This window comes from Triturus cristatus, chromosome 4_1 (genome assembly GCF_964204655.1).
Source record: "Triturus cristatus chromosome 4_1, aTriCri1.1, whole genome shotgun sequence".
Lineage (NCBI taxonomy): Eukaryota > Metazoa > Chordata > Amphibia > Caudata > Salamandridae > Triturus > Triturus cristatus.
In genome coordinates this window covers 931,222,426-931,248,937 of record NC_140585.1, presented here as the reverse complement: position 1 = coordinate 931,248,937, position 26,512 = coordinate 931,222,426, and the positions used below count along the sequence as shown (strand labels likewise).

Below are 26,512 nucleotides of genomic sequence, written 5' to 3'. Positions count from 1 at the left end.
CTCATCTACGATAGTAAATACATACCGCTCCCACCGACACACACACACACACACACACGGTCTCACCTGAGGCTCTTCATCTCCAGCTCCAGGTTTAAAGCTTTTAATTTACTGAATTTCTGGATATGGCAATCTCGAGTGAAGGCAATGTCTGAGATTTGTTTCATGTATCTGTAGGCAGAGGAGAAGAGTACAGCGTCACTGGTTAAACTATAACCTTAGTGGTACCCTGCCCAGTCAGTGATCCATAAAGTACCACCAAAGCCACTTCCCAGAGGGGCAAGCATCACACTCCCTCTTAAGTCACTATTTGCCAGTCTCTATACGCCTATACCTTTAACCGACTCACACTGGCGTCTACAGTGCCCGCGGCTTCCAGTTCCTGGGATGACATACCTGTTCATTGTCTCAAATAGCCACTTGGGTTCTTTATTGAAGGGCATCACCATGCGATGGAAATTACACATCTTCTCTGCTATTTCAGCAGAAATTTCAGGCTCGCGGAGTTCGGCAGTCAAGAGTCGGCGACTCTAATCAAGCAAAAAAAACCGAAATTCAGAAAAGGCCAGGTTGACTCCGGTCCAAAAGGGCAACACCAGAGCCTTATAAGAGCTTTGATGGGGATGGAGAGGTGCAGCAGAGGGGAGCAACATCTATATGCAACAGAGTACCTGCCACAAGAGATCAGGGATGAAGTAAAAAACTAGAGGAAGGCAAGGAGGTAATAGAAGAACCCCGGCCAGTGTTTGCTGCTGGATCATTTCGAAGAATACAACCTAGGTACAGAGCTGTAACAAAATAACCGTAGACATTTTTCCACTATTAATCCCAAGTTTACAGCTAGCCTTTGAGATATTGGTATTTCACATCATTTTTGATTAACCCTCGTTCAATACATAACATTCATGAGTGTATTTGAGGAGTCTATTACTGTTTCTTAACAAACATCAATTTATGACTGCCTTTCAGTTGCAGCGTTAGCTTCACCCCTCTTCCTAAATATATACATGCTTCCCGTACCCACCAGTGTCTTGCTCCGAATCATGGTCGCCAATGAACTCACCGGGATGTACTGCTCCAATCGGCCCTGTGGAAACACTCCATAGAGTTGAGGCCCCAGGGTCCGCTCTGCCAAGATAGCAAACATAACACTCTCCAAAACCAGCGAGTCCACTCCCTGCACCAAGAGGAAGAGAAACGGGTCAATTTCAAAAGCCATACAAGCGATGGAAGCAATGATTAACAGCTTCCAAAGTGCATTGCATGCTTGAAAAATGAGAAATAACCAAATCAAAACACCAGCTACACTTTACACAAACTTTACAAAAAATAGCAATGCACACATTCCACCTGTAAACAAAGTTAGACAGAAAAATAGAACGTTATATGCTAGAAATAACACATATGAGCGAGATAGACCCTAAACCTTCCTCAGCATGATCCAGTTCTACTGAACTATTCTATTATTAGTCCTCCACGGCGAGAGGCCCAAATCACTCAAGCGCTTTCACAGATCTTGTTCTGCTCAGGTAACACAGGGAGGATTTTCATAATCTTGCTCGATTCAGATGTAATGAAAAGGGTAGAACACTACGCCTCAGGTTAACACTCCTCAACCGGCTAAATAAATCAAGAAACTCAGATGTAGCTAAAGCCAAGTGTATTTGTAAATGACTACACATATGGGCAGGCTAAACAAATGAATCCCAGAAATAGATGACGAACTACAAATTGTGGTAATTTACGTTGCAGTAAGTATTACAATCTTTCAATTGTCGGCCTTTGTAGCTTTGAAAGCTAGGAAAAGCAGAACAGAAGGCAGGCAGAACTTTTTGTTCAAGTACTAAGATGATCCTTCCCAGCTCAGATGTTCTTCCAGTTCTGTTAATCTGTCACTACGAGTTTCCTAGTTTCATTGGAGGGGTATGACTTCAGGTGACTCAAGCCCAACCCCATATATCTTACTGTCCAGTTTTAGCCACTTAGGCATCTGGGGCCATATTACAGAAGTGCCCCAGAGGCACAACGGGTGTTTGCGCGCGCTATGTGCGCCCCCCAGGGCACTTTGCTATTACAAAAGGGGACACAGACGCTTGTGCAGCCCCTTCTGTAATACTGATAGCGCTGGCGCACATAAAGCACCAGCGCTATCTTCAGGGGCGTTCCCTCATTTGTATGGGGGCGTGCCATATGCAAATGAGGACATCCGTTTGCCTCTGCGTCCACGCCGTATTACAGGCGTGGTTGCAGAGGCAAAGAAGCTCTCAGGAGGCGCACTGACAGTGTGTTCCCAAAAACGTGGCGCACTGTCAGTGCACCCTCTTATTGCAGCCCTCTGGCAGCAGGAAAGGGGATCCCATGGCCCCTCCAGACATCCCCTTGCAGACAGGTTCAGTCACTGGCTGCACCCGCCTGCAAGGGTATCTCTAATCACCTTCAAAGTGGAGGCGGGTGCAGACGGACACTGTGAAAATACAGAGCGGCTTTAAAGTAGCTACTCCGTTTTTCACACATGAATGCGCTGCCCCCAGGGCAGCGCGAATTTGTGGCTGTCTGGGGTGCAGCGCATTCACCAATATGCAGCACATTTTTCTGGTTAGCCCTGGGCGCACATTTTGAAAGGTGTGCCAACCAGCAAAATGAACTGTATATATAAGATGGCCCAAGAACGTTTAACTATCCACTTCTCACCACCACTACACTCCCCAAAGATACCCATTCTCAACACTTCTTTGAGCGAGGGGGTACTCTCACTTGAGTGGAAGGCCGCTCCGGTGCTACCTATTAAGAAAAAAGCCCAAATACCCGCTCAGGTGATTGGTAACTATTGCCCTATGTTGCTTTTGCCACTCTTAGCAAAATGGTGGAAGGGTAAGTCAACACCCAGCTGATAGGTTACCTTGAATCTAAAGGAAGCCTTGACCCCTCTCAATTTGGATTTAGACCCATCCACTCTACAGAAACCACTCTCATTGGTGTCACAGATTATATTAGAATGTCTCTCAATAACAACAAGGCAGTGCTGCTCGTGTTATTGGATCTGACAGCAGCCTTTGACACTGTCTCTCACCAGAAACTGATTCACCAATTGGGAGAATTTGGTCTGCAGGGACAGGCACTTAAGTGGCATGCCAGCTTTCTGGATCAGCGTCCATTTTGCTACCATAATCTAAAGCTCACTAAGGGGGTGCTGCAGGGCCCTTGTTTGAGCCCTACATGGTTTAATGTTTATGTGGCCCCTCCTTGCCAAGACTGTTACGGAATATGGTTTCACTTCCTACTCGTGTGCCGACGACACTCAACTACTTCTGTCCCTCGATAAGGACACAGAATTAGTTGATTAACGCTTAGCGGAGGGCATGGTGGCCATATCTGACTGGATGATGGAAAATGTCCTTCAGCTTCATGCATCTAAGAATGAGATTCTTTTATTTGGCTCTGCTCAATCCATTTGGTCCCCTAAATGGTGGCCTACTATGTTGGGCCACACTCCTATTCCATCTCTCATGGCTAAAAATGTAGGGGTCCGTTTGGACAACTCTTTGGCCATGAAAGATCATGTCATGACCATAACAGAGACTTGCTACCACGCTCTGACTCTCTTGCGCAGAGTGTTTCAGTGGCTGCCCTTATCAATTCGCCAAACACTGATTCAGGGTTTGGTCATTGGCCGACTTGATTACTGCAATGCTCTTCTAGCATCTGCAAACGAATCACTTTTGAATGGAATGCAGATTGTCCAGTATGTAGCCACATGGCTGGCTCTCAAAATGCCCCGCGTACCTCTTCTAGGCCTCTGCTTAGACAGCTTCACTGGCTACCGATTCGACAGAGAATTAAATGTAATCTTTATTGCCCAGTATATAAATCACTTTATGGCAGGTGTCCCAGCTATCTGGCAGACAAAATTAAATCCTACCCTCCGAGCAGGCTTCTTAGATCCGTAGGGAAAGGGCTGCTTGTGGTCCCCCACTACAGGAAACTACGAGCAGGAAGCAGAACCTTCGCTTATCTTGCTCCAAAATATTGGTATACTCTGCCCGAGGAACTGTGTAAATGTCCCAGTCTTGTTCGATTCAGGAAACTCCTGAAGACTGAATTATTCCTGGACTGATTTGAGCTGAACCTGTACATTGTCGTCTCTGCAGCACAGGGATACCCCTTCGGGGGAGATCCAGCGCTCTAAATTCCTTTACAAATGGTTACATTTTCCATCTGGTCTTTTGACCTAAAAGACCAGATGGAAAATGCAACCATTCAGTACTTGGATCCTTCTCTCATAGCTATTCATGTTGCTGCAACAATCCTTTATTCTTCCCCTAAATACCTCCATAAACTTTCCTTTGAGGGTACTAGTACTGATGTACAAGTACTGCTTCTTCTCAACATAGGAGGCTCTCTGACAGAGTAAAACTGGAAAACCAACGTAAATGACTATAAACAGTGACTACAGAAAATGATTGCTGAAGTAAATAAAAGCACACCCGCTAGTGACAAGTGAAGAAACAAGATTAGGCAAGACAAACAAACTAGACAACCTATTCAAACAAACCTGCAGAACAAAAGAATGAAACTAGCACAATCACAATCGGCATCAAAATGCACAATAAAGAATGATTAAAAAAAAAAAAAAACAGTTCCAGAAATAATGAAAGAAGAAACAAACACCAGAGTTGAGCGAAATCACAATAGACATTCAACTTAGTGTATGAATGGTGTCTAGCATGCATGGAAAAAGAAGCCCGATCCAAGAGGTTACACTAAAAACTCCAGGCTATACTAAATGTAATTGCAGGGGACAATGTCCCTTCATTGGAGTGGTAGGCAGCAGACACATACATCCCCTGGACAGCGATCTACCATAGATACACCATGCACTTATGCATAAATGGATCTACCATGCGCTGATCATTCTTCAGCTTCCAAGACCTGAAGCCTAGCATTTACCTGAAGAATGGCTCCATAAACACGAAGCAGGACCTGACGAGGTTCATTGCCTTGACTCACAACGTACCCCCGAAGTGAACATTTGAACAGCAAGTTACTGAGGCCGCCACTGAAAAGAAAACATAATGCAGGATGAGATGATTAAAGCAACCCAGGAAGAGGCTGGAGAAGTATGGAGAATAAACTTCCTATTAAGTGTGGGCAGAAAATTAGCAATTACTACCTACACCTCTTTAACTGTTTACATGTTATTCTCGGCGGATCACCATGTAACCGCACACTATGGAAGGCTACACAGTTGAAGAAACTAAATTGTTAAAAACCCCTAAACCACTTCAAATTAAAAAACAAACAAACTGATGTAGCGAAGACTCATAGTATACGGTGAATTAATTTTCCCTAAATATGAAAATAATGCATTTCTACAATGAGTGTACCTTTCATTCATTCTCCTAATCTCTCCATGCATCGGAATGCAAGTGCATAGATGTCTGTGAACTTTGGAGGGTGGCTGGAAAAATTTGAGATCAGGAAAGGCCAATACCTGTTCTAGAGGACAAAATATTTGCATTTGATGTACCAAGAGTTATTTACCTTTACTCTTTATACGCAGACCACAAACAGGTGATCAGAGAACGAACTGCATATGCTCTTGGAGTAACCCGAAGTAAGATGGACCATGAAAGAAAATGTGAGATTTACTGAGGCATGTGACAAAGGTCTTCCAGTAACCTTACACCAGCCAAAGGAGTACAACATAGCTCCCATCCAGCATCAGTAAATCTTAACAGTTAACTATTTACATCCCACCACTTTCATCAAGCAAGTGAGGAGAGGGAACTGTGGAAAGGTGGTTGGCAGCGGCAATTTCTTCCTACCAAGACATATTCTTTGGGTAAAAAAAAAAATTGTGAATTTTGAAGAACACATTTCAACTATATTGCCTTATAATAATAAAAAAATAAAAAAAATAAAAATAAAAAAAACTTTGAATGGGCGCCTGAATATATTAATACTTTCAGGATGTACCAAGCGAGCCAGAATCCCCACATGGACTCTAGGGGTAGAAGTGTTCTCCTCCTAAAAAGATATGGTTGCCTTAACAATTCATTTTTCATGGCAGTTCTTTAAAGCCTGGATAACATTGACTTAGTTTCTTTCTCCTCACCGGCGCGTGTGCCTCCTTCCAACGCAGCAAGTTCTGTTCTCCTCGGAGCTTCGTCCTCCTGCTCCGTTGACGCCCCGCCTTAGTGGGAGTGGTTTGTGAGCTTTCCTCCCTAGTTTCCACCCCCTGGCACTCCCAGTCCTAGGCTCTTAATTCTTTGGTTCCCTTTGACTGTTCTCTTTTATTTATAATGCAGATTGACAGCTCTCCTGGGTCTGACATGCAGCATAAGGAAGGGGAAGCCTTCAAAAACGATTTGAATAGGTTTATCAACAATTCTGTGGAACATGCTGTAGAAAATTCTATGAAGCGCTTTTCCAGGGACATGGAAAATTCTATGTTATGTCTGATGTCCAAAGCTTTGGCCCCTTCTGCGGGGGATAGCAGAAAAAGAAAGTTGGTACCCTCTTCTGTTTCTAACAGTGCGTCAAGCTTGGTTAGCGAGGTTCCCTCACACATGAATGAGGACTTAGTCCCTCCCAGGCCTCCTTCCAAGGAGGGGATTTCAAATTCTGATGGCAAACGAAAAGTTAAATGAAAGCACATAGGAGGTATCTAAGAAATTGGTAATTTTTGCGGACACAGACGATGATATGGGTGACGCAGATGATTTATTTGACCTCTTTGACGTCTCAGACCCTCCTTCACCTCCTGCTAAGAAAGCAAAACTTGATTCTTTCGCGTTCGCTCCTGTTTTGGACTCCGAGGGTGCTCCTATGTTTGACCCTTCTACCATTCGTCATCCTAATTCCACTAAATGGTTCCCGGCCTCCCATGTGGGCGATTATATTTTTGCCAGACTCAGTCTACCCTTGGACAAATCAGTCAGGTCCAAGTTGAAGTCTGAATGTCCCAAGCCTTCTTTGCCCTCTAACATTACTGTTGCCCCTTCCATTGATCAGCCCATACTTATGTTCTTCTCCAAGTTTGGTAAAGATCCACGCAGAGGGGTGGATAAAGCTTGGTCCACCTGCCAGGACAAGCTTCTTGATGTTGTGGGTCCTTTGGCTTGCATTTTTGACCTTGCAGAATCTGCTCGTCTGGATGGTACAGATTTAAATGCTGAAGATATCTCCCCATGGGTTCAACGAGCCTTTTGTCTCCTGGAAAATGCCAATGCCGCTATCACTCATGAACGCCGCAAGGGTCTCCAGATAAAACTCAACCCTAAATTGGCTAACCTGGCTCCCCTGGACCCTGGAATTAAGGCGGACGGCTTTCTGTTCGGAGATTCTCTCGTCAAAGACTTGAGCAAATTGCTCACTACTTTTGCTTCTCTTGATAAGGCCCAACAGTCCATCAAAAACGTTTTTTTCTCTCCGGTTTTCTGACAGGCCGGCAGAGGCAGGGGTCGCTCTGCCGGCCGCTCCTATCAAAATCAAGGCTCCAGAGGATCCTCCAATGCAGATTACAAAGAATATAAACCTCAGTTCTACCCACAAAGAGGTCATGGTTATAGAGGTCGAGGACAGAAGAACTTCCGCAACAACGCCCAGGAAGGTATGTCCTTCAACTCTTCCCCCGGTTGGGGGTTGCTTAAGCCTCTTCATACAAAAATGGCGTACTCTCACCGCAGATCCCTGGGTTTTAAACTCTGTCCAAGGTTATCTTATAGAGTTCTACGCGCCATCTTTCCAAACAGTTTTCCCTCCTCCTCTAATTTTCTCGGCAGAAATGACAACTCATCTCCATAGAGGTCCAAAACCTTCTCCAAATACCGGCTATTCAGATAGCTCCTCTCGATCCCTCGGGGTTCCTCAGTTCCATTTTCCTAGTTCGAAAAAAGAACAAGAAAATGCGCCCAGTGATAAATCTAAAATGGTTCAACCAATTTGTGGTGTATCGGCACTTCAAAATGGAAACTATCATTCACTAATGAGATACCCTTCGATTGAAAGACTGGATGGTCCGTATAGATTTACAGGACACATATCTTACCATTTCTATTCATGCTTCTCACACCAAGTTTCTCCAGTTCCAATGGTTAGGAGTAACCTATCGATTTTGTTCCCTTCCTTTTGGCCTGTCGTCAGCACCATGGTGCTTTACAAAAATCATGAAGCCGGTGGTGTCTTATCTGCGATCCCTAGGGATCAGATTAATCATTTATCTAGACGACATTCTGATTATGAATCTGGACAAACAGAATCTTCTGTCCGACTTGAACACCACTCGGTCCCTGCTTCTAGATCTGAGTTTTCTTCTAAGCCCCAAAGAATCTATGCTCATTCCTTTGCAACACATCGAATTCCTGGGCTTTCTCGTGGACTCTTCCACGGCGTCTCTTCTTCCTCAGTCAAAAGTCTCAGCCATAAAGTCAGAAATTTCTCACGTTCTTCGGACCTCTGGTCTCTCTCAGATCTCTTGAAAGGATCGTCGGTCTGCTCTCCGCTTCCATCCAAGCCATTTTTCCAGGGCCTCTTCGTTATCGTGCCCTTCCGCAACTAAAGATCCAACATCTTCGTCAAGGGTTGGCCTACTCCGACATTATCACTTTGGATCAGGAGTCTCGTATCGAACTTCAATGGTGGATGGACCATTTAGATGCGTGGAATGGGCGAACTATCTTCGCTTCGGCCCCAGATCTTGTATTAGAATCCGATGCAAGCCTGTCGGGTTGGGGCACCCGCTGTGGGCCAATATCGACTGGCGTTACATGGTCTCGCGAGGAGTCGAGATTGCACATCAATTGTTTAGAGATGCTGGCAGACTCCTTTGGAATCCAAAGCCTCACAAAGAACAAAGTTTGTTGTTCCAGTCTCCTTCGTATGAACAATGTTTCTGCGGTCCACTACATCAACCATCTAGGTGGCACCAGGTCCAAACCACTTGCAGAGTTAGCAAAGAATCTATGGGAATATTGCCTGGCAAACTAACTATCTCTCAAAGCAGAGTATCTTCCTGGAAATCTCAACTCCATAGCAGATTGGCATTCTCGCCATCTTCGAGATTCCATTGACTGGAAGCTGCTTCCATCCGTCTTCCTATCTATCTCTCAAACATGGGCCCTTTTCATATCTATCTCTTTGCTTCTCACCTCAATACCCAATTGCTCCGTTTCTTCAGTTGGCATCCAGATCCTTTGGCCCTGGCTACAGATGCGTTTCTCCAAGATTGGTCCCTCCATCTCATTTATGCCTTTCCCCCTTTTCTCATGATCAACAGGGTGCTTTCCCAGGTGCGGCGACAATCGACCTCCCTGGTCATAGTGGTTCAATTCTGGCAATCACAGATTTGATTCCCATCTCTTCTGGAGATGGCGGTAGACTTCACGGTTCTCCTCCCTGCTCGCAACGACCTAGTTTGGAACCCCTTGGGTCAACCACACAGTCTCATTCTGGACAACACTTTGGTACTGTCAGCGTGGAAGGTCTCCAGTCTGTTCCTCCTGACCTCCTCATTTCACAAGAAGCTTCTCTCTTCATCAGCAAAGTCTGGGTTCCAGGTACATCCAAAGCTTACAAGGCCGCTTGGTCTTTATGGGCAAGCTGGTGTCTGGGAAAACATATCGATCCCTTTTCAGCCCCTCTGAACTTCATCGTCAATTTCCTGGCTTCTGAAGCCAGTGCAGGTAAGTCCCACAGAACGGTCAATTTGTATAGACCAGCCATTTCCCTTAATCACTGTCCTATTGATTGCAAACCGGTTGGCGTTCATCCTTTGATCTGTCGCCTGTTACAAGAAGTACGATTTTCAAAACCTCCGTTGGCTAAGTATTCTAATTTATGGCCTGTAAATTTGGTTCCTAAATTGTTTTCCGATTGGTCAGATAATTCAGCTCTTTCTCTGAAAATGCTTTCTGCTACACTTACCATGTTATTGTGTCTGGTTTCTATTAAACGCGTTTCCGATGTTAAAGCATTGGATGTTTCTTCGTCAGTTTTCCCCTACAGGAGTAATGTTTCAGATTAACAAACGTACAAAGACAAATTTGAACTCTGTTTTTTATCCTTATTTTCCTTTCCACCCTAAGCTGTGTGTAGGACAATGCCTCAAAGTATACGAGCAAAGAAACTTTGATCTCAGAACGTCCTCTTGTTCACAACTTCTCATTTCTTTCCGCAAGCCCCATCTCCCAGTTTCCTCGGCCACTCTGGCCCGGTGGGTTCGTTGGGTCATGTCCCTAGCCAGCATAGATGTGTCGGTTTTCGGGGCTCATTCCACCAGAGGAGCCATGGCCTCCAAAGCTTTTTGGGCAGGCTCCTGTTTAGAGGAAATTCTGAGATCTGCGGATTGGTCTAATGACAATGTATTCCGAATGTTTTATAGCAAACCTGTTGTTACTGCTGCTTCTTTGGTTGTTGATATGCTTTGAATAAGCATAATACGAGCCTCCAGTCTTGCCATAAAATTGTAACGCCCTGAACGTCTCAGGATCGTTTAACAGACATGATAATGAGAACGCAACCACTTGTGAAGGTTTAGTTATTTTAATGAAGGCAAAAATAATACAAGGAATAAACAAAGGTTATAGTCACTGGAATCCTCCAGGCTAAGTACGTTACCAGCCCACAGCACGGATGGTTCTAGCCGTCCTCTGCATATACGCCGATCCCGGCGTATGCCAACAGAGGGCAGAAATGAAATGGCCGACAATGCCAATCGGTAGGCTGTGAGAGGCACGAAGAGAGTTGGGGAGAATCGAGGAGTCAGGGAAACACCCAGCCGGGGTCTCTACCTGAAGGGAGCAGCCGCTCAACCTCTTCCTCAGACTGCACCGGGACGCGGAGTCACCTCCTGGTGATGCGTCACCGATACCCCAATCACAATCAACGAAGACTGAACCGAGAGCAGCCGCTCGATCGATCGATCCTGTGGACTTCCGAGTCTGTAACGCGGCAAACACCTCCTGGTGTGCGTTACAGCTGGCAGTCCCTGTATCTCTGGTCGGGCTGGGAGTTACGACTCCAACCAGCAAAAGCGCCACTGCGCTTTGACTCAGCCGAGTCAAAAAGCGAAGCTCAATGGTTATCCGGTAGAGCTTCCGGGTCCTTCACAGGTGACGATGGGGCAAGACACGGCCCAGGGAGTAACGACTCGACCTACCTCCGTTCTTGCCTTACTGGAGCACCACTCCGGAACACTGCTCTTCACTAAGCAGGTACGTCGGTGTAAACACAATATCCGACAGCGTTGTACCTCCCGGTTCCTCCCTTTATAGGGCGTGTTTTCCTTGAGTTATGTAACAGCTCTCCTGTTTACATAAGGGAGTGTTTTCCTTGAGTTATGTAACAGCTCTCCTGTTTACATAAGGGCGTGTTTTCCTTGAGTTATGCAACAGCTCTCCTGTTTACATAAGGGCGTGTTTTCCTTGAGTTATGTAACAGCTCTCCTGTTTACATAACCTCTCAACCGCTAAGCATCCTGGGAGATGTAGTCCGTTTTCGCTGGTTACCGTTTTCCTCCCCTCGCATGACAGGAATTCTTGACAAAAATATAGATTTTCCTAATAAGTTATGACAGAAAGTCTTAATTTTATTAAAGACACGGAGGCGAGCATTATCCCGCCTCAACACTTCTAATATGTGTTTTTTCTCCCGCCCTACAGAGACTCCAGCGTTGCCTCCCGCGTCTTCGTGATGGGATTCATGATCTTCAAGAGAGTTCTGCTCTTCGGGATGTCCATTCCTCCTGCTCTGCTTCTTCCACCGTGATTCCTGCCTATCGGTCGACTTTGTTGGACTACGGCCAAGATATACTCGCCTGGTCTTTGGCATTCTGTATTGTTTTCTCCATTGTTCCTCTGTTTATGGATTCTATCTGAGCTGCTCGCCATCTAAAAGAGGGCTGTTCGCAGTCAGCACTGACTTTATACCTTTGACTGCTCTCTCATAGGTTTATGGTTTTGTGACTTTGTGTGTTCCCATTGGCCAGCGGTTCGCTCAGCACTCTGGGAACTATAGTTTTTAGCACTTTAATAATAATAATAATAAAACCACTTTTAGAGCGCCTGGTTACACTCAAAACGGTGTGTCCCCGCGCTATTTGAATAAATGCAAGATAAGAAAGCATAATACTCGCCTCCTTGTCTTTAATAAAATTAAGACTTTCCGTCATAACTTATTAGGAAAATCTATATTATGCTGCACACTATAGATACTTTATTATTGGCATCTCAGTCTAGAGGAATGAAAGAGCAGGAATTGATGGAACAGAGTGAAGATACTCCGCTCAAGCTAAACCCTAAAACGTGCATGAAGGAGAAGTCAGAAAAAGGTTCAGTCTGAACACACTACTCTTAGGTGATGAAAAATTAAGACAGAATGGAATCCAAGCACCAGAGCCATCAGGCAAAGAATAAAAACACACTTGGGTGACCTGTTATCCAACACGTTATACAGTTTGGCACTCCCAAGGAACGCCACATTGGATGCTAACCCCCAGTACACTTGTCCTACTTTAAGACAGCAGGCCAGGTGAGTACCCAGCTAAAACGTTCTTAATTTGGAGCTGCTAGAGAGCAGTTTCTCACTTTTGAAGGTTCAAAAATAAATATTTACCCTTTACTTCTGAAGGAAGAAACTCAAACTTTCTGATGCGGTCCAGTTCTGTAAATTGTAGGACATGACAGTGGAGGAATACAGCAGCTGAAGGCACAAAGGAGCATTTTCATACATTTTCTTTGCCTGGTTCCCATGCTGTGGCTTTCAGGAACGGAGGACGCTGCTAAACATCTACTACGGCCTAGAGTACCTGCGGCACACTCGCTTGTTTCCTTCCCTTTTGAAGACTACGCTAATTAATGAACTTTCTGCAATGCCAATTTGCAAACAGAACAGACCGTCAGAGGAACTAATCAGCTATTTTCAAATGAATACCACTGTTGGCTCGGTTACATTACATAACAGCTAAATAAATTAAGGAGATCGAGCATTGGTGGATGAACTTGGTAGTTGGATCTCCTTCCACGGTTAAGGTTTAGTGACATGTAGAATACTTATGATGTGGGACACTTGTTAAATCACTGTTGGGAGCTTTCATTTGACTAAAACTATTATAGCTTATTAGGTCAGTCCTAGAACCAACGTGCTTTAAGTATTTTTATTAACAGCCCTTATTATTTCTGAATGGATGATGAAATCTGACATTGATTTTAATTAATCCTAACAAAAATATAACCTAACACTGCACTAGAAAACATCACATTACCACAAAATACTCATCTTTTGGGGTGCAATATATAGGAGGTCCACAGCTGTGGACACTATAGGGAGGAAGGTCATATGGAAGCTGGCCGCTCAATAACAGACATCTCCACAGCAAAAACTGACTTGAACACTGCTAATGTCGAGAACCGAGAACAAGTGTCCTGTGTTAGATGGCAGAACCAAGTCAAAAACTTCATGACCTTTTGCATTACTACAGGGTACTCTGCTTTACTAAATGCAATGGGCCTTGATCATCCTCCTGCCCAGTGTAAGTTTCATTATCCACTTTGCCTTGTATGGCGAACTCCTGCCCTGAACAGTGGGTTGTTTCACAAGATGAGGGATAGGGAATGGAGGGCAGAATATATCAGAATATTGTTTCTAGTTGCGTTTTGATCCATTTGGCCAAGCAATCAAGTAAGGATTCCTATAATGTGGTTTTCATTGTTATTTCGGTTATTTATTTTGGCTATGCGTTCAGGGTCTGGAACACTCTCTTCCTTGGTACCATGGGAGATATTACTATATTACAAGAGGGGACAATTAATGCAGTTGATAAATATGATTGAGAATTACCAGCTTTCACAGTATTTGTGGAGAGTGACAAATACATGGAGCTATATATTGGGCAAAACATCAAAAGATGACAAGTAAACAAAGAGGCCTGGAAGCCTGGATAATATATGAAAAGCAAGGGCATGGAGCCTACGGATTTCCAATTCCTTTGAGGAGCAGAGAATATCTTTTAGGAGGAAAAACACTGAGATAGTCTCTGGCATAGAGGAGCCCATGGGTTTGATGATGGTGGTTTGATTACCATACAAGATGACGACCTGAATGTCAGAGGTGCATAACAGCTGAATTTTCTCTTCTCAGGCTTCTGACTTTTACCCTTAATGTAGCACAATTTGTGATGTGCAAAGAAGGAGCATCCTAAGAAGGATATTGTTACAGCGTCAGACACAACAAGCCCTTCCGTCACTAAATTATGTAAATTTTTGTATTGTTGAGAAGCTTAGATTGTTCTGAGCAAGCCAACGCAGCCATGCTGGATCACAGCAAAAACAATTCAAACGTAACAGGGCTATGGCGGGAGTAGGACTAACTCTGGCAGAAAGGGTTTGTACATGGGTATTAGTAAGTATACAATATTTTGGTACACAATTTGACATGAACTACTATTAATTTTGACCTGTCGAGCATGATAAATCCCTGAATGGAGTGGGTCGGTCAGAGTTCCGGGCAGGAAAACTACTTGGTAGTACCTATTTGCGGTCCGAGACCGTGACTCATTTTGTTCCCACCTTAAAATCTGCCATTATTGCCAGGCATTCTATTAGGCAATATTAGTCAATAGGCACGGATGAATGTTCTCGTCAACATGCACCCAGAGGCCAATGGCGATAGTTTGGCCTTATAAAAAGTTAACCTAAGATAACAGTATCTTCATAGTGCTATTAGGTTTGAATAGGTCGTCCAAAATCGCAGTTCATACCCCATCCATAATTCTTGCACCCCAGTTTCTCACATCTGGAACATATGGCGGAGGCCTCTGGAATGGCGGGAAGTGTGAGGGCATGGCCATTTTAATCCAGTTGCTTTAAATTACGGTTTAATGGAGGGAGGGGGTATAAACTCCAAACAAAATACAAGTTGCAAAAGAAAAAAATGTGTAGGAAAGTAATGAGGTTCGTGTGATTGTTCTTAAGATACCAGCAAGGGAAGGAGCCTCATTCAGATGTGGTTGAAGGTTACCTGCCTTTAGACTTATGGACTGGAATTGTTCTTCCACAAGCAAAGAGCTTTTCAGCAACAAAGGCACAAGTGACAATAGATTCCCTTTTGTTGGAAATAATGGGTCGCTGGATTGCTAAGCAGTTATGTATGTTTTCCTTAAGGTCACTTCTCTCTACGACCTACATAGTGCTGATGGCAACATTCATGTGGTACAATAGATGCTTTGTATGTTTTAGGTCTAGATTTGGTCTATGTTCTACAATTATCCATTAAGCAAAAACAAATATCCAAGCAGATACACACTTCCTATTGTCTGTTCAAGGCTTAAACCATTATTTACAAGCAGGGTGCTATGCAACACCCATTTCCATTGGAAGGCACTGGTTGTATGCTCAGATCAGGAATATTTGAGTGAGACCACAAAAGCGGATGGTTGGACTTTCTTAATTATTTCAAATAGAAGGTTTTATAAATCAGTGCTTCAACTATTATCAATTCAACATCTCCCTAAGCAACAGACACAATAGAGATAGAGGTCTGATGTGAGGGCCTAAATCTATTTTCACTGTTCACATTGACTGCAGGGTCATTGAACAGAACTCTTTATAGAGGATAGAGGTGAATCTAAATGTTAATAGCTCAAAGGTAGATGTGGAAAGCAGCAAACTCTTACAATACAGATTTATAGCTATACTTTTCGTTTACCACCCACACCTCCAATACTGTGGCTGGAGACAGAATATTTTTGAGTGGTTCCTCTGCCTTTTCAAATAAGTTTTGGCTGACATTTTAAACAGGGAACTGTGAGACTGCTATGGAGTCTCACAATACATTTACCATCACTAAAGCAAGAGGTATAATTGGCTAAATTAATTTTTCAAGACTGTGTTGGTGCAGTAAGTGTACAATAGAGAGTGAAATGTTAACTGTCACACGTGGCTGCAGTGTGAGCTCGCACCACTAAGATATGGCCCCAGGTTCACCAGTGTGGCCTGGCTGGCAGCAGCTAAACAAATACAGAGGAGAAGGTTCTGGCATATAGAAAACCTACTTCTATACATTAGCTATGTTTAACCCAAAGTGTACCTTGTAGCCCATAAGGCTAGGTGCTTAATGTATAGAACAGCATCTCAATAACAGTATAAAATCATGTACCTAACGTGACTATTTCCAAACTGCTGTTTTTAATATGTAGGTAAAGTGTCATTTTTTAGGTTTCACCTGCACAGCACTTGAACTGTGCTTGTGAAATCTATTGTTTTTAGCACATCTTTAAAGGGACTTCACTTCTTATTGGTCATTGTGATTACCAGTTTGCTTTCCTCAATTTCTATTGGTTGTAGCCTGTTTTCCCTTCTGTGTCTCTCTTATCAGTTTCCCGTGTCCTAACTACTCATTTCCATCCGTAAACTTTTTTTCTTTTGGTTAATGCTGCATACAGTTTACTGTCTTAACTCCCACCCTCTCCCTTCCCTGGCAACGCGCACTCACAAATCCATCTCCCACAGCCCACACCCACCCCAGCTGAAGCAGTCAACCACTCTAGGTCTCCCTTTTGTTTTGGAGGCCGGCACTTGTTTAATTTAGCAACAAGCACTCCAGTGCATCTGCCGGCCCTCTCTCTCCCTTTTCTGTGGTCTTGTAGCTTCTTTCCGGCTCACGCCTCGCTGCTTCCCCTCTACCGCTCATTTGCTGTCCCGTTCCCCCAACCGAACACCTCTGAAGTTACTTATATTTTATTCACACCGCATTCAAACAATGGACAAAAACTGCATGCTGTGAATTGAAAAGCAGGGGTGAGAGGTGAAGCAGTATCAAGAAGGAGGTGCATTACACGAGGCACCGCACAAGGCAGAGGAGCAGCCCTCTACGGCACCTGTGCTATGTCCACCTAGCTCCATAGCAGGTACTCACCAGTCCCCCAGGGCTGAAGCATGAGTCATAACAATACGGCGATGCTGCTGGAGCACAGCAGGATGAGACCTGCATATTTATGAGCACCGTTTACTCGCCTGTGTGTTCCTACCCCGTGCTGCTGTTATTACTCAGTATAGTGGCACTGATGGCTGCTCCCCCTACCAGCCCACGAGTATAGGTAGCGTCATTAGGCCGTAGAGGAGTGTGTACTTAACTATTGTGAGCAGTAAATAAATAAAAAAAGTCATGCACACGGTTCTACGCGCTTCACGGTGGGACTGGGTACCCCAGACTGCAGTAACAGCAACTTCCAGCCTGCCACTGAAGCACAAATATTCAGCACTTGCCAGTGGGAACGCACTGTGAACAACGTGGCAATCGAAGTCTCTCGAATAGCAAGATCTGCCACCAGAACCATCACCAGTGCAGGCAGCTCCTAAACGAAGCTAGTGCTCGACCTTTATTGTGCTTGTGAGCAAAAGAACCTGTCCCCTTTGGGTAAAGCTACAGCATGTGCACTTTAATTCCAACGTGTGATTCTGCCTTTTATCCTTCTCAGAATAATAAAACGAACGCAGTTGTGTGAGCGAAGTCTGACTGTAACGCAAATGGACAAATAGGAATCGCTTCAAATGTAAAATAAATAAATAAATAAATCCTCATCTTAAAAAATCTGTAGCTGCATCTCTGACGATCTAGTGTGACCAGGGATGCCTTTAATGTTGAACCACTTCGGAGAAGATGGCCAATGCAGTTTACTTCAGTTTTAGTGTAAATTTGAACAAACAATGTTAAGTTAGATTACTTAGTATGCATGACTCAGACCAGACTTCTCTGATGGGTTCCTTTGCCACGGTCTGCATTTGGTTCCCATGCCAATGGCAAGATCGTGAAAGATGCTTGCCCTTCTGATTATGTTTTTGTGACATATTCATAGACTGCGGCGCTGCTGTTTTGCAGTTCGCTTGTTCTGTAACCAGTAAGAAGGCTGTGAAGCGTCAATGTTTAAGTGCACGCCTCTGATGGAGAACACAATGTAATAATGGAGTGAAGTGACGGAAAATCTTCTCTTTACATAACTTCTACTTTTTTTTTTATTTTTAGCAGAGTTTTATATAGCGCGAACTTGACCCAAATAGGGTATCAGAGAGCTTTACATAGCACCAGTTGCATTATATGAGAACACATTCATTTTTGTTAGGCACGGGGAGATTAAGTGATTTGCCCAGAATCACAGGATCTTCCATTACTGACATAACACAATTACGTAGAATGAGGACTAAAGAATGCAGTACCAGGGACCACACCTTAGCAAAGTCACTAAACCTTGCATCTGCCGCAGACCAGAAGATTGGGAACCATGATTTCATACCCACGTATGATCACTAAAGTCGGTTTACATTCAAAATGTGGGTTGTATTCAGTATAGCCCTTTGATTAATACACTGCTGTAGATGTCAACCGTTCTTATCTGCTCATCTGCAGGTCCTGCTTTAGCTCTGGTGGTACCTGGTGCAACTGTGTTTTTTTTGTTGTTTACACCCCCCCCATGACTTTTCTCTCCACAAATTCCCTCACTACCACTATCTAATAGTGCCTCTCATCTCTCCATAGCCCATCTCTCACATGCATCTAATTTCACCCATACTCTATTTTGTGATCTTCATGGTACTTTAACCCTCTGAGCTACTTTATGATAAAGTAAAACCAAAGGGGATGATGGATGGAGTGTTGAACATTGCAAGCACTCACCCCCAGTCAACTGATCTGGGTTTAATCCAGCATCATTCTTTAGCTCACTCCGCCACCCCAGTTCAGACATGGCCATATGCCAATCAGTCTGACCCTGTGCCTCATGGGAAAAGTCCAACCCGATGTGCCAAGCCAGGTCTTCCCTGGACCGGAAACAAGCATCCTAGGAGTAGGACCGGTTTCTGGCTAATCAGCCGTCATCATATGGCTGGGTTCAAACTGGAATGGCATGGTGAGCAAAAAAACGATGGATTTAGGCCCAGATCTCTGTACTGGGGTGAATGTATGACATTGTTCTGCATTCTGTCCATCAATTGTTGTTTCTATTTTATGATAAGTCAAAACTTCCACTAGAGAAATCTCCAATCTCTCTTCGGGTATAACATTAATTACCAGAGTTATCCTGTCAGTTTTATTGTTGCCTGAAATTCTAAAAACACAAGGAAGTTCACATGCTTTTAAACCCATAAGTTATTTTTAAACTGTACCCCGCCCCAGGTGCAGCTGCACCGGTTGCACTGCCCTAAAGCTGGCCCTGCTCATCTGATCAAAACATAAGCTAAAATGGGTTGTCAAATCTTAACCAGTGCACAATGGGGGGCACCTACCTAGGCCTCTCTTTGGGTGCACATCACATGCCGTAAACCCCCCTTTGTTGTGGGCACACCTTTGCAACTTATGCACTGTGACTGGATGTCTTAAGCAGCTCTGGTAGTTGTTTGTGAACTGGGATCAGGCTTCAGCCACTGTGTCAGAAAATGTATTTTACGTTGTTTACAACGAAGAACAATTTGCTAGTCTGTTAAATTGTTAATTCTGAGACCAGGTTTAAAAAAGAATAACACTGTGCAGTGAACAAATTCCTATAAATGCCCTGTATGCTCATTGAATGCACAAGTGCACAAATTTAGTGTTAAAATTGATATTGTATGCATGCACGCATTACGCTATGCCCACTAATCAATGGACTTAACTTTGCAGACCACCTGTGCACGGATTTCACCTTGGTAAAATGATTTAAATCTGCCTCCCCCAACTTCTCTCTTTCACCACTCTGAATGTAGAAGGGGCATGGAGAAAAAGAGCGGCCACCCTGTGTTTATACTAGGTAGCGAAACACTGGCCCCCGATGATTGCATTATTAGTGCTACCAGCAGCGCAAATGCACGTTTTTAGGTTTCACCTACGGGGAATCTATTGTTTTAAGGGGATCATAAAAGGGACTTACATCCAGCCTTCTCTTCTTATTGGTCTGTGTGCTTTCCAGTTTGCTTTCCTCCGTTTCTTTTGGTTATAGCCTGTTCTCCCTTCTATCTCTTTGATTAGTTTCCCAAAGCCTAATTACTGATTCCCATCCGCGTTGGTTGTTATCTTTCCCTGGCACGTCTACATGCCACGCCTGTGCTTCACATATTTAGGCACTGGCCGCCCGATAAATAAAGGTTGCACAAGAGGAGTTGATGTGTATAACTTAACGGAATTTCTGGCCACAGGTACACTTTTTTTTTTATTTTATTATTATTTACATTTCAGCCCTGCACTCAGATAGTGCATGTCCCTGCAGTCTCCTTGGTTTACCTCCGCCCACTCCTTCCTGCTCTCCGGTGCACAGCGCTGCAGTTCTTATTTTTACTGATTCCATCATGAAGGCATCATTTTTAGGTCGAGCCAAAAAGCATGCGCTGTTCTGCGAGACATATTGTAGAGGAGTAGAAGTCCCGCTCACTCTCCGCCCATATTTCCCACTGGCTTGTGTCATTGTCTGTGTTAAATGCTGGCTTCTGATTCGGGTTAAGGCTTGTTAGTCCCGCCTTAGTACCACCTCCTCTTCATTTGTCACCTCCCATGGCGACTGGCCCCTTTACTTATGTTGTTACACTGTACGTGTTATTTAAACTGTGAGCACTATTTTCTTTAATGAGGTTCTACTGCAGGCACAACATGCTTTGGTGCCTTCTTAACTCTCCCCTCCCGCCTTCTCCCCTTGCCCTCCCGCTGTCTGTGCCTTCTCGCCCCCCGCCCCGCTGTCCATGCCTTCTCTCCCCCGCCTGCCCGTTTTCTGTGATGCCTACCATTTGCAATGCAATAGGTCTCGCGTAAATTCGAGACTTATTGCATTGCAAATGCTTGTTGTTTGATGTGCTCTAGTGGTTGGCTCACTGTACACAAACGGGCGTTGTTGTGGGTGCCTGCTTTCGTGCTTCACCCATTTAAGCACTTGCCACCCGATAACTAAAGGTTGCACAGGAGGCGTTCATATGTATGATTTCATTGAATTACTGGCCTCAGGTGCTCTTTATTTTAATTTCAAGCTTGCACTCGTAGAGAGTGCAAGCCCCTGAAGTCCGGTGTTTCTAACCCCCCTCCGTCCCCACTTCATCCCTTCTCATGAACACTTTCTTTAATTTATATTGCTCAACTGCTCACCAAGCCCAAAAGTCTCGCCATTGGGACAGTATAAGTGGTTAGTCACACTGTACATTATCCTGGGCACTCTGCAGAAATAGCGATCAGAGTCACGGTGTGGAACGGCTGATAGAGGAAAGGAAATGCAGAGAACGGGAGGGGGGCGGGAGCATGGTGAACACGGCGGGAAGTGTCCATGGTTACAGGCTTGGGCTTTCCCTACAAAACAAATAATTGTGTTCAGATGGGTTGATGACACAAAGACTACACCTCCCAAAATGCATAACGTTATTAAAGGAAAGACGAGAACTGGAAAATGGTGTCCCTGGTGACATCCATTTCCCTGGTAACCGCACCTCAGAAGAATGAAAGGCCGATACAGCCCAACTGTGATTCAGAGCTGTAAATTGTGGAGCGGTGACAGTTCGCAGCAGAGGTGTATTAATATCCTTTTCTGTGAAGTTTGCAATCCGTGCTAAGCATGCAGCTCCGTCAGAACAGAAAGTGTGCCATTTACTGCCCGGAACAGGAAGCGAAATGTCACCTCAGCCCTTGTCCCGTCAAAGTATCAGACCTGTGGATAGTCATGCAAGATTTCTGCTAGGACCTCGCTCATTCACAGATTTTGATAAACCGCAATTGGGTAGGTTACAGATTTCTATATCTGCGCTGTGGCAGAGGGCAGAGAAGGATGTAACCGCAAGTGTTCCATTCTGTTTCATGCCTTTAAATTCAGTTGAGTTTGAAGATGAGCATTCTGGTATTTATGACTGTGGTTGTAGCTAAATTGAAAACACTTTATTACCCTACAGCCGGAGGAGCACACACTGCAGCCACTGCTTATACAGCCCACCGCTGTGTTACAGATAGTGTGCCTTTGCTCTGTTAGCAGATAAGATGCGCATCGGTAACAATTGTGACTTTAGGGCCAAGTGAATACGTTTTATTGCAACTATGGCCTGCAAAATGGGGAGACAGATTGCGTGGAAGAAAAGCCCGTCCACGCTAATTAGTAGAATAAAAAACAAATGCCCCCTGCGCGCTGATACGTAAACATTATAAGTAAAGGACAACAAAGGTGTATTAAAAGCACGGCGGCGAAGGAGCATGCACTGCAGTCCTAACACCATCCCTCCGTGAACCCGATTAAGTGTGTGCTTGTAACTGGTGAAGTGCTTAGTAAAATGTGTGTGAACAGCAGTACTATGTATGTGGGGAAATATAGCGTGTGCTTTAGTTAAGTAAATACAAGCACAGGGTCTGCATGTAAACATTGTGTGTGTTTAGCCCCCACAAAAAAAGCATATCCCAGACGCGAAAGTGAAAGCGACTGCGCTATCCCAACAAGAATTGTGACAACACCGTCCCTCCTTGCAGGCTATAACACTACGGCCCTGTTTGTAGTTTAATTCAAAAGTACCCTGCAGGCGATATTTATGGCTTTAGTGGATGCTTGGTGTTGTATTAAAAGCAGTTGTAACATGAGGGAGTGGCGGGAATAAGAAGAAATAAACAAGAAAGAAGAACTGGAGAGTGTTTAGTCTAAAAAAGTATGGAGAGTTTAAGTGGAAATAGGGGTTTGCGGGAATAGAAAAGGTATAGGAGACAGGAGGATGCTATAGAAAGTGCTTTAAGTTGTGTGGAAACATATGAGCTATTGAAAGGAAGTGTATGAGGAACAAAACATGGCCTGGGGGAAAAGAGTACTGGGTTGTCGCTGCCTGCTATTCACATGGCGTTGGTGGTCTGGTTCGTGTGAAGCTTTAGGACAACAACTTGTTAATTTTTGTTAATAGGAGCGCCGGAGGCCGAGATCACATTTGTGCTAAAGTTTGGCGTTAGGTGAACTGAAGTTTATTTGAAGTGGGAGAGGTGTGCTGCGTATGCCTGCAGGAACTGTAAGCTAGTGGGCTCTCACAAGGCTATTCCGAAGGCAGGATACGTAGTATAGGTATATTTGCAAGTGTTTATTTAGAATGTTTAAAAAATAGAAAGGGAAGCAAAACAAAACATGTATACAATGTTTCTAGAAAAAAGCTTAAAAAGAGAGGACTAAGCGTCCCGCCACACACCGCCGTAAATTAAGCCCCTTGCAGGTACTAATATTACGGCTGAAATTGCAGTACCACCCAACATATTTGCCAAATATACCGCAAAACCGGCAAAAACGGTTTAAGAAAATAGGATTACAGAGGAGTAGGTAATATTCAACACTAACTTAATATAATGCCACAGCACGTGATAACATATAAGGCCCCTTAACGCGATAACATTACGGTCCCGATAGAATATTTCTGTTATATTGAAAGCAGTTGAATGTAAAAAGGTGACGGAAATTAGACTTGTGCCTTGTTTAATACATTTTTCTATAGCTATGCTGTGGCACAGGGCAGTGAAGGATGTAACCGCAAGTGTAAAGGACAACAAAGGTGTATTAAAAGCACAGCGGCGAAGGAGCATGCACTGCAGTCCTAACACCATCCCTCCTTATAAAATTGCTTAGTGCTTTGTTAAAACTTTATACATGTACAGGGTATGAGTAAACGGAAGCCAGGAGCGTGAGCCCGGTTAAGTGCGTGCTTGTAGCTGGTGAAGTGCTTAGTAAAGTGTGTGTGAACAGCAGCACTATGAGTGTGGGGAAAAATAGCGTGTGCATTAGTTAAGTAAATACAAGCACAGGGTTTGCATGTAAACAGCGCGTGTGTTTAGCCCCAAAATAAACAAGCATTGGCATAGCCAATAGGTCTCGCCTTTGGGACCTTATAAGTTTTTAGCCATGCAACAGTTGCATAACTAAATACTTATAAGGTCCCAAAAGCGAGACCTATTGGCTATGCAAAGCGGCCGTGAAAGTGATCGCGATCAAACATCAAAGTGACCGTGGGGCCGCGAAAGTGAAAGTAATCGCTGTAAAACGCGGCGCCCGCGCACATGCACTGTAGCTCTAGGCTGGCCTGGTAGCACTTTTTGGAGCCCTCTCAATAAGTCTCGCCAGACCAGCGCATGCGCTGGGTCAGGCAAAACCTAAAAAAGCATATCCCAGACGCAAAAGTGAAAGCGCCTGGGCGTATCGCAACAAGAATTGTGACAACACCGTCCCACCTTGCAGGCGATAACACTACGGTCCTGTTTGTAGTTTAATTCAAAAGTTCCCTGCAGGCGATAATTTTCTGTATGTGCGCCATGGCAAAGGGCACAGAAGAATGTAAGCGCAAGTGCCCCATTAAGTTTTATTCCGTTAAATTCTGTTTAGTTTGAAGATTAGCGTCTCAATGTTTAAGACTCTGGTTGTAGCTTAATGGAAAACACTTTATTACCCTACAGCCGGAGGAGTACACACTGCAGTCACAGCTTGTACAGACCAACGCGACCTAAAAACATATGGCGCCTGCGCCTGTAGATGCTTAGGGCACGTCCGGCGTTTACGTGCTCGCTCCCGCATCACTTTTCAAGCACTGCACTCGTGCTTGTGGCAGCATCGACCTTGCGGGAGCGAGCAGCAGCCATATGTTTGTAATTAACGTGGCCGCACCGCTGCTCGCTCCCGCAAGGTGGATGATGCCACAAGCACGAGTGCAGTGCTTGAAAAAAGTGAAGACCGATGGCTAAAGGCCCTCCTAGAGCAGCGCAGGCGCGCTGCCTAGGCGAGACCTAAAAATATATATTAATAAAACACATAGGCGAACATCTAATGCATTTACCAATGCTTGTCTCTGGAGAGCTGTAGATAACAATCCTAGAAAGTTCCATCAAAGTTCTTAAACATTTATCAAAAATCTAAATCAGTGCTGAAGGTGGATCGTTGTTAAGTATATTGGAAACGTAACCTTATAAACTCACTTTGCGCTGCCTGGAAGCTTTAGCAATTAAGAGATCTGTTGGGCTGCCCTTCTGACACTGATTAAGCGTTGAAGTCCAAAAAGCTTTAGGTCACAAATGAGCTTGTGCAGGAAAAGCCTTTGCGTAAGGGAACCATCTCAGGCATTCAGCTCTGCTCCCAGCTGGATGGAGGAGGAACGTGTTATATAGAGCAGCATTTCCAAACCTATGGGCCCCGACTCACTGGTGGATCGCTAGTCGATTTTTGTCGGGTTGGGAAAGTCCACGAAATAAATAAAGATACAGTGTAAATTCAGAATTTCTCTGGCCACATTTGGTGTGCTTCAGAAACAGAGGTCAAATGTCAGGCTATGCCTTCTGACAAATAGTTGTTTATTTCTTTTCTAAAAAGGTGATTTACAAACTCCTCCCACTTTAGAAGCCATAGAAAGAAAGGTGACGTAAGGATTATGTGACAATCATGCAGGTCTACCCGGAGTGTGAAAGGAAAAGCTATAGGGTGTCATTTTTCAAAACACAACAAAATGTAAATGCCTATAAATGAACTGGCACATTCAGCAGTAGGGAAAGCAAAAATTATTCACATTTTTTTTTGTAATTCTGTAGTAAGATTTCAATAGGATCAAAACAAATCTTTGTGGTGCACAAATAATATTCAGTGAGACCCGAATTCCAAACAATATGTTTGATTTGTGTGCAAAACTGTTTTATCAGTTAAAATGTACCTCTGCACACATTTAGCAGACATTTTAATGGAAAATGTGCTGTCTTTAAATGAAATGACAGTGTGCTACCATATGATGCTTTAGTTTCATTAAAAAAAATTATTAAAAGTCCCCTGCCTAATGTCTATTGAAGGTAGGTGGGTCGCAAAAGTTAGTCGTCCTTAAAATTGGGCCACAGTTCTGAGAAGTTTCTAAAGCACCGATATAGAGCTTCCCATACTCCTTGCGAGGCCTGCAGCACAATTTGACCCAGGTTCAATAGAGCAGGATCTGGGAGGCGCTCAAAACCGAGGGGGAAATGGCACTGCAATTTGGAACAAAAGCTCCTGGGAGACACTGCATACAGGTGAACAGTAACTGCTGCAAAAGAGACGGCTCGTCTGTGAAAATTATGTGGCAATCAGGTGAGGACTTGTGAACCAAAGGATATGGCACACAGTCTAAACGACAACCCACCACCAGCTCATCAGATGAATACAAGACATAGTGAAGACTCTGAAGAATGTAGACTATGACTGAATCTCCATGTGAACAAGATTGAGGTGTATGCTAGTCACCACTTGAACATAGGGACTGAAGTGTTCTTCTAAGGATCTGCTGGCTGGCTTCCTGGACAGTCTTACAGGCACAAATGGCTGAAAAAGGGCTTAGCTGCCCAGTTGGGAAGGGATTGCACTAGACCCTGCTGGAGAGCTCAGGTGGAATGGACACATGGGCTATAGGAGCCTTCGCTAGAAGACTGGAACTATGGGAGATGCTAGAAAAGATTTTTACACTACCTTAAAGAAAGTGAGACGTCATATTTTGGCCTCTAGAGGCGCAGGACAGGTACCACAGCTTAGAGAGAAAGAAACAACCCTGCCAGTGAGATACTG

The 26,512-nt window shown here is 44.2% G+C and overlaps 1 protein-coding gene across 1 annotated transcript in view; it reads right to left on the bottom strand.

Annotated features, from left to right (window-relative positions):
- The window catches only part of CHKB (choline kinase beta), a 77,371-nt gene that overhangs the window by 32,760 nt on the left and 18,099 nt on the right, over positions 1–26,512 (bottom strand). Inside the window, exons 2-5 of the mRNA XM_085653777.1 lie at positions 4,948–5,056; positions 1,064–1,177; positions 397–530; positions 67–171 (exon numbers count right to left, since the gene is read on the bottom strand). Coding sequence (XP_085509903.1) covers positions 67–171; positions 397–530; positions 1,064–1,177; positions 4,948–5,056 — 462 coding nt within the window. The remainder of the gene's footprint in view (positions 1–66; positions 172–396; positions 531–1,063; positions 1,178–4,947; positions 5,057–26,512) is intronic.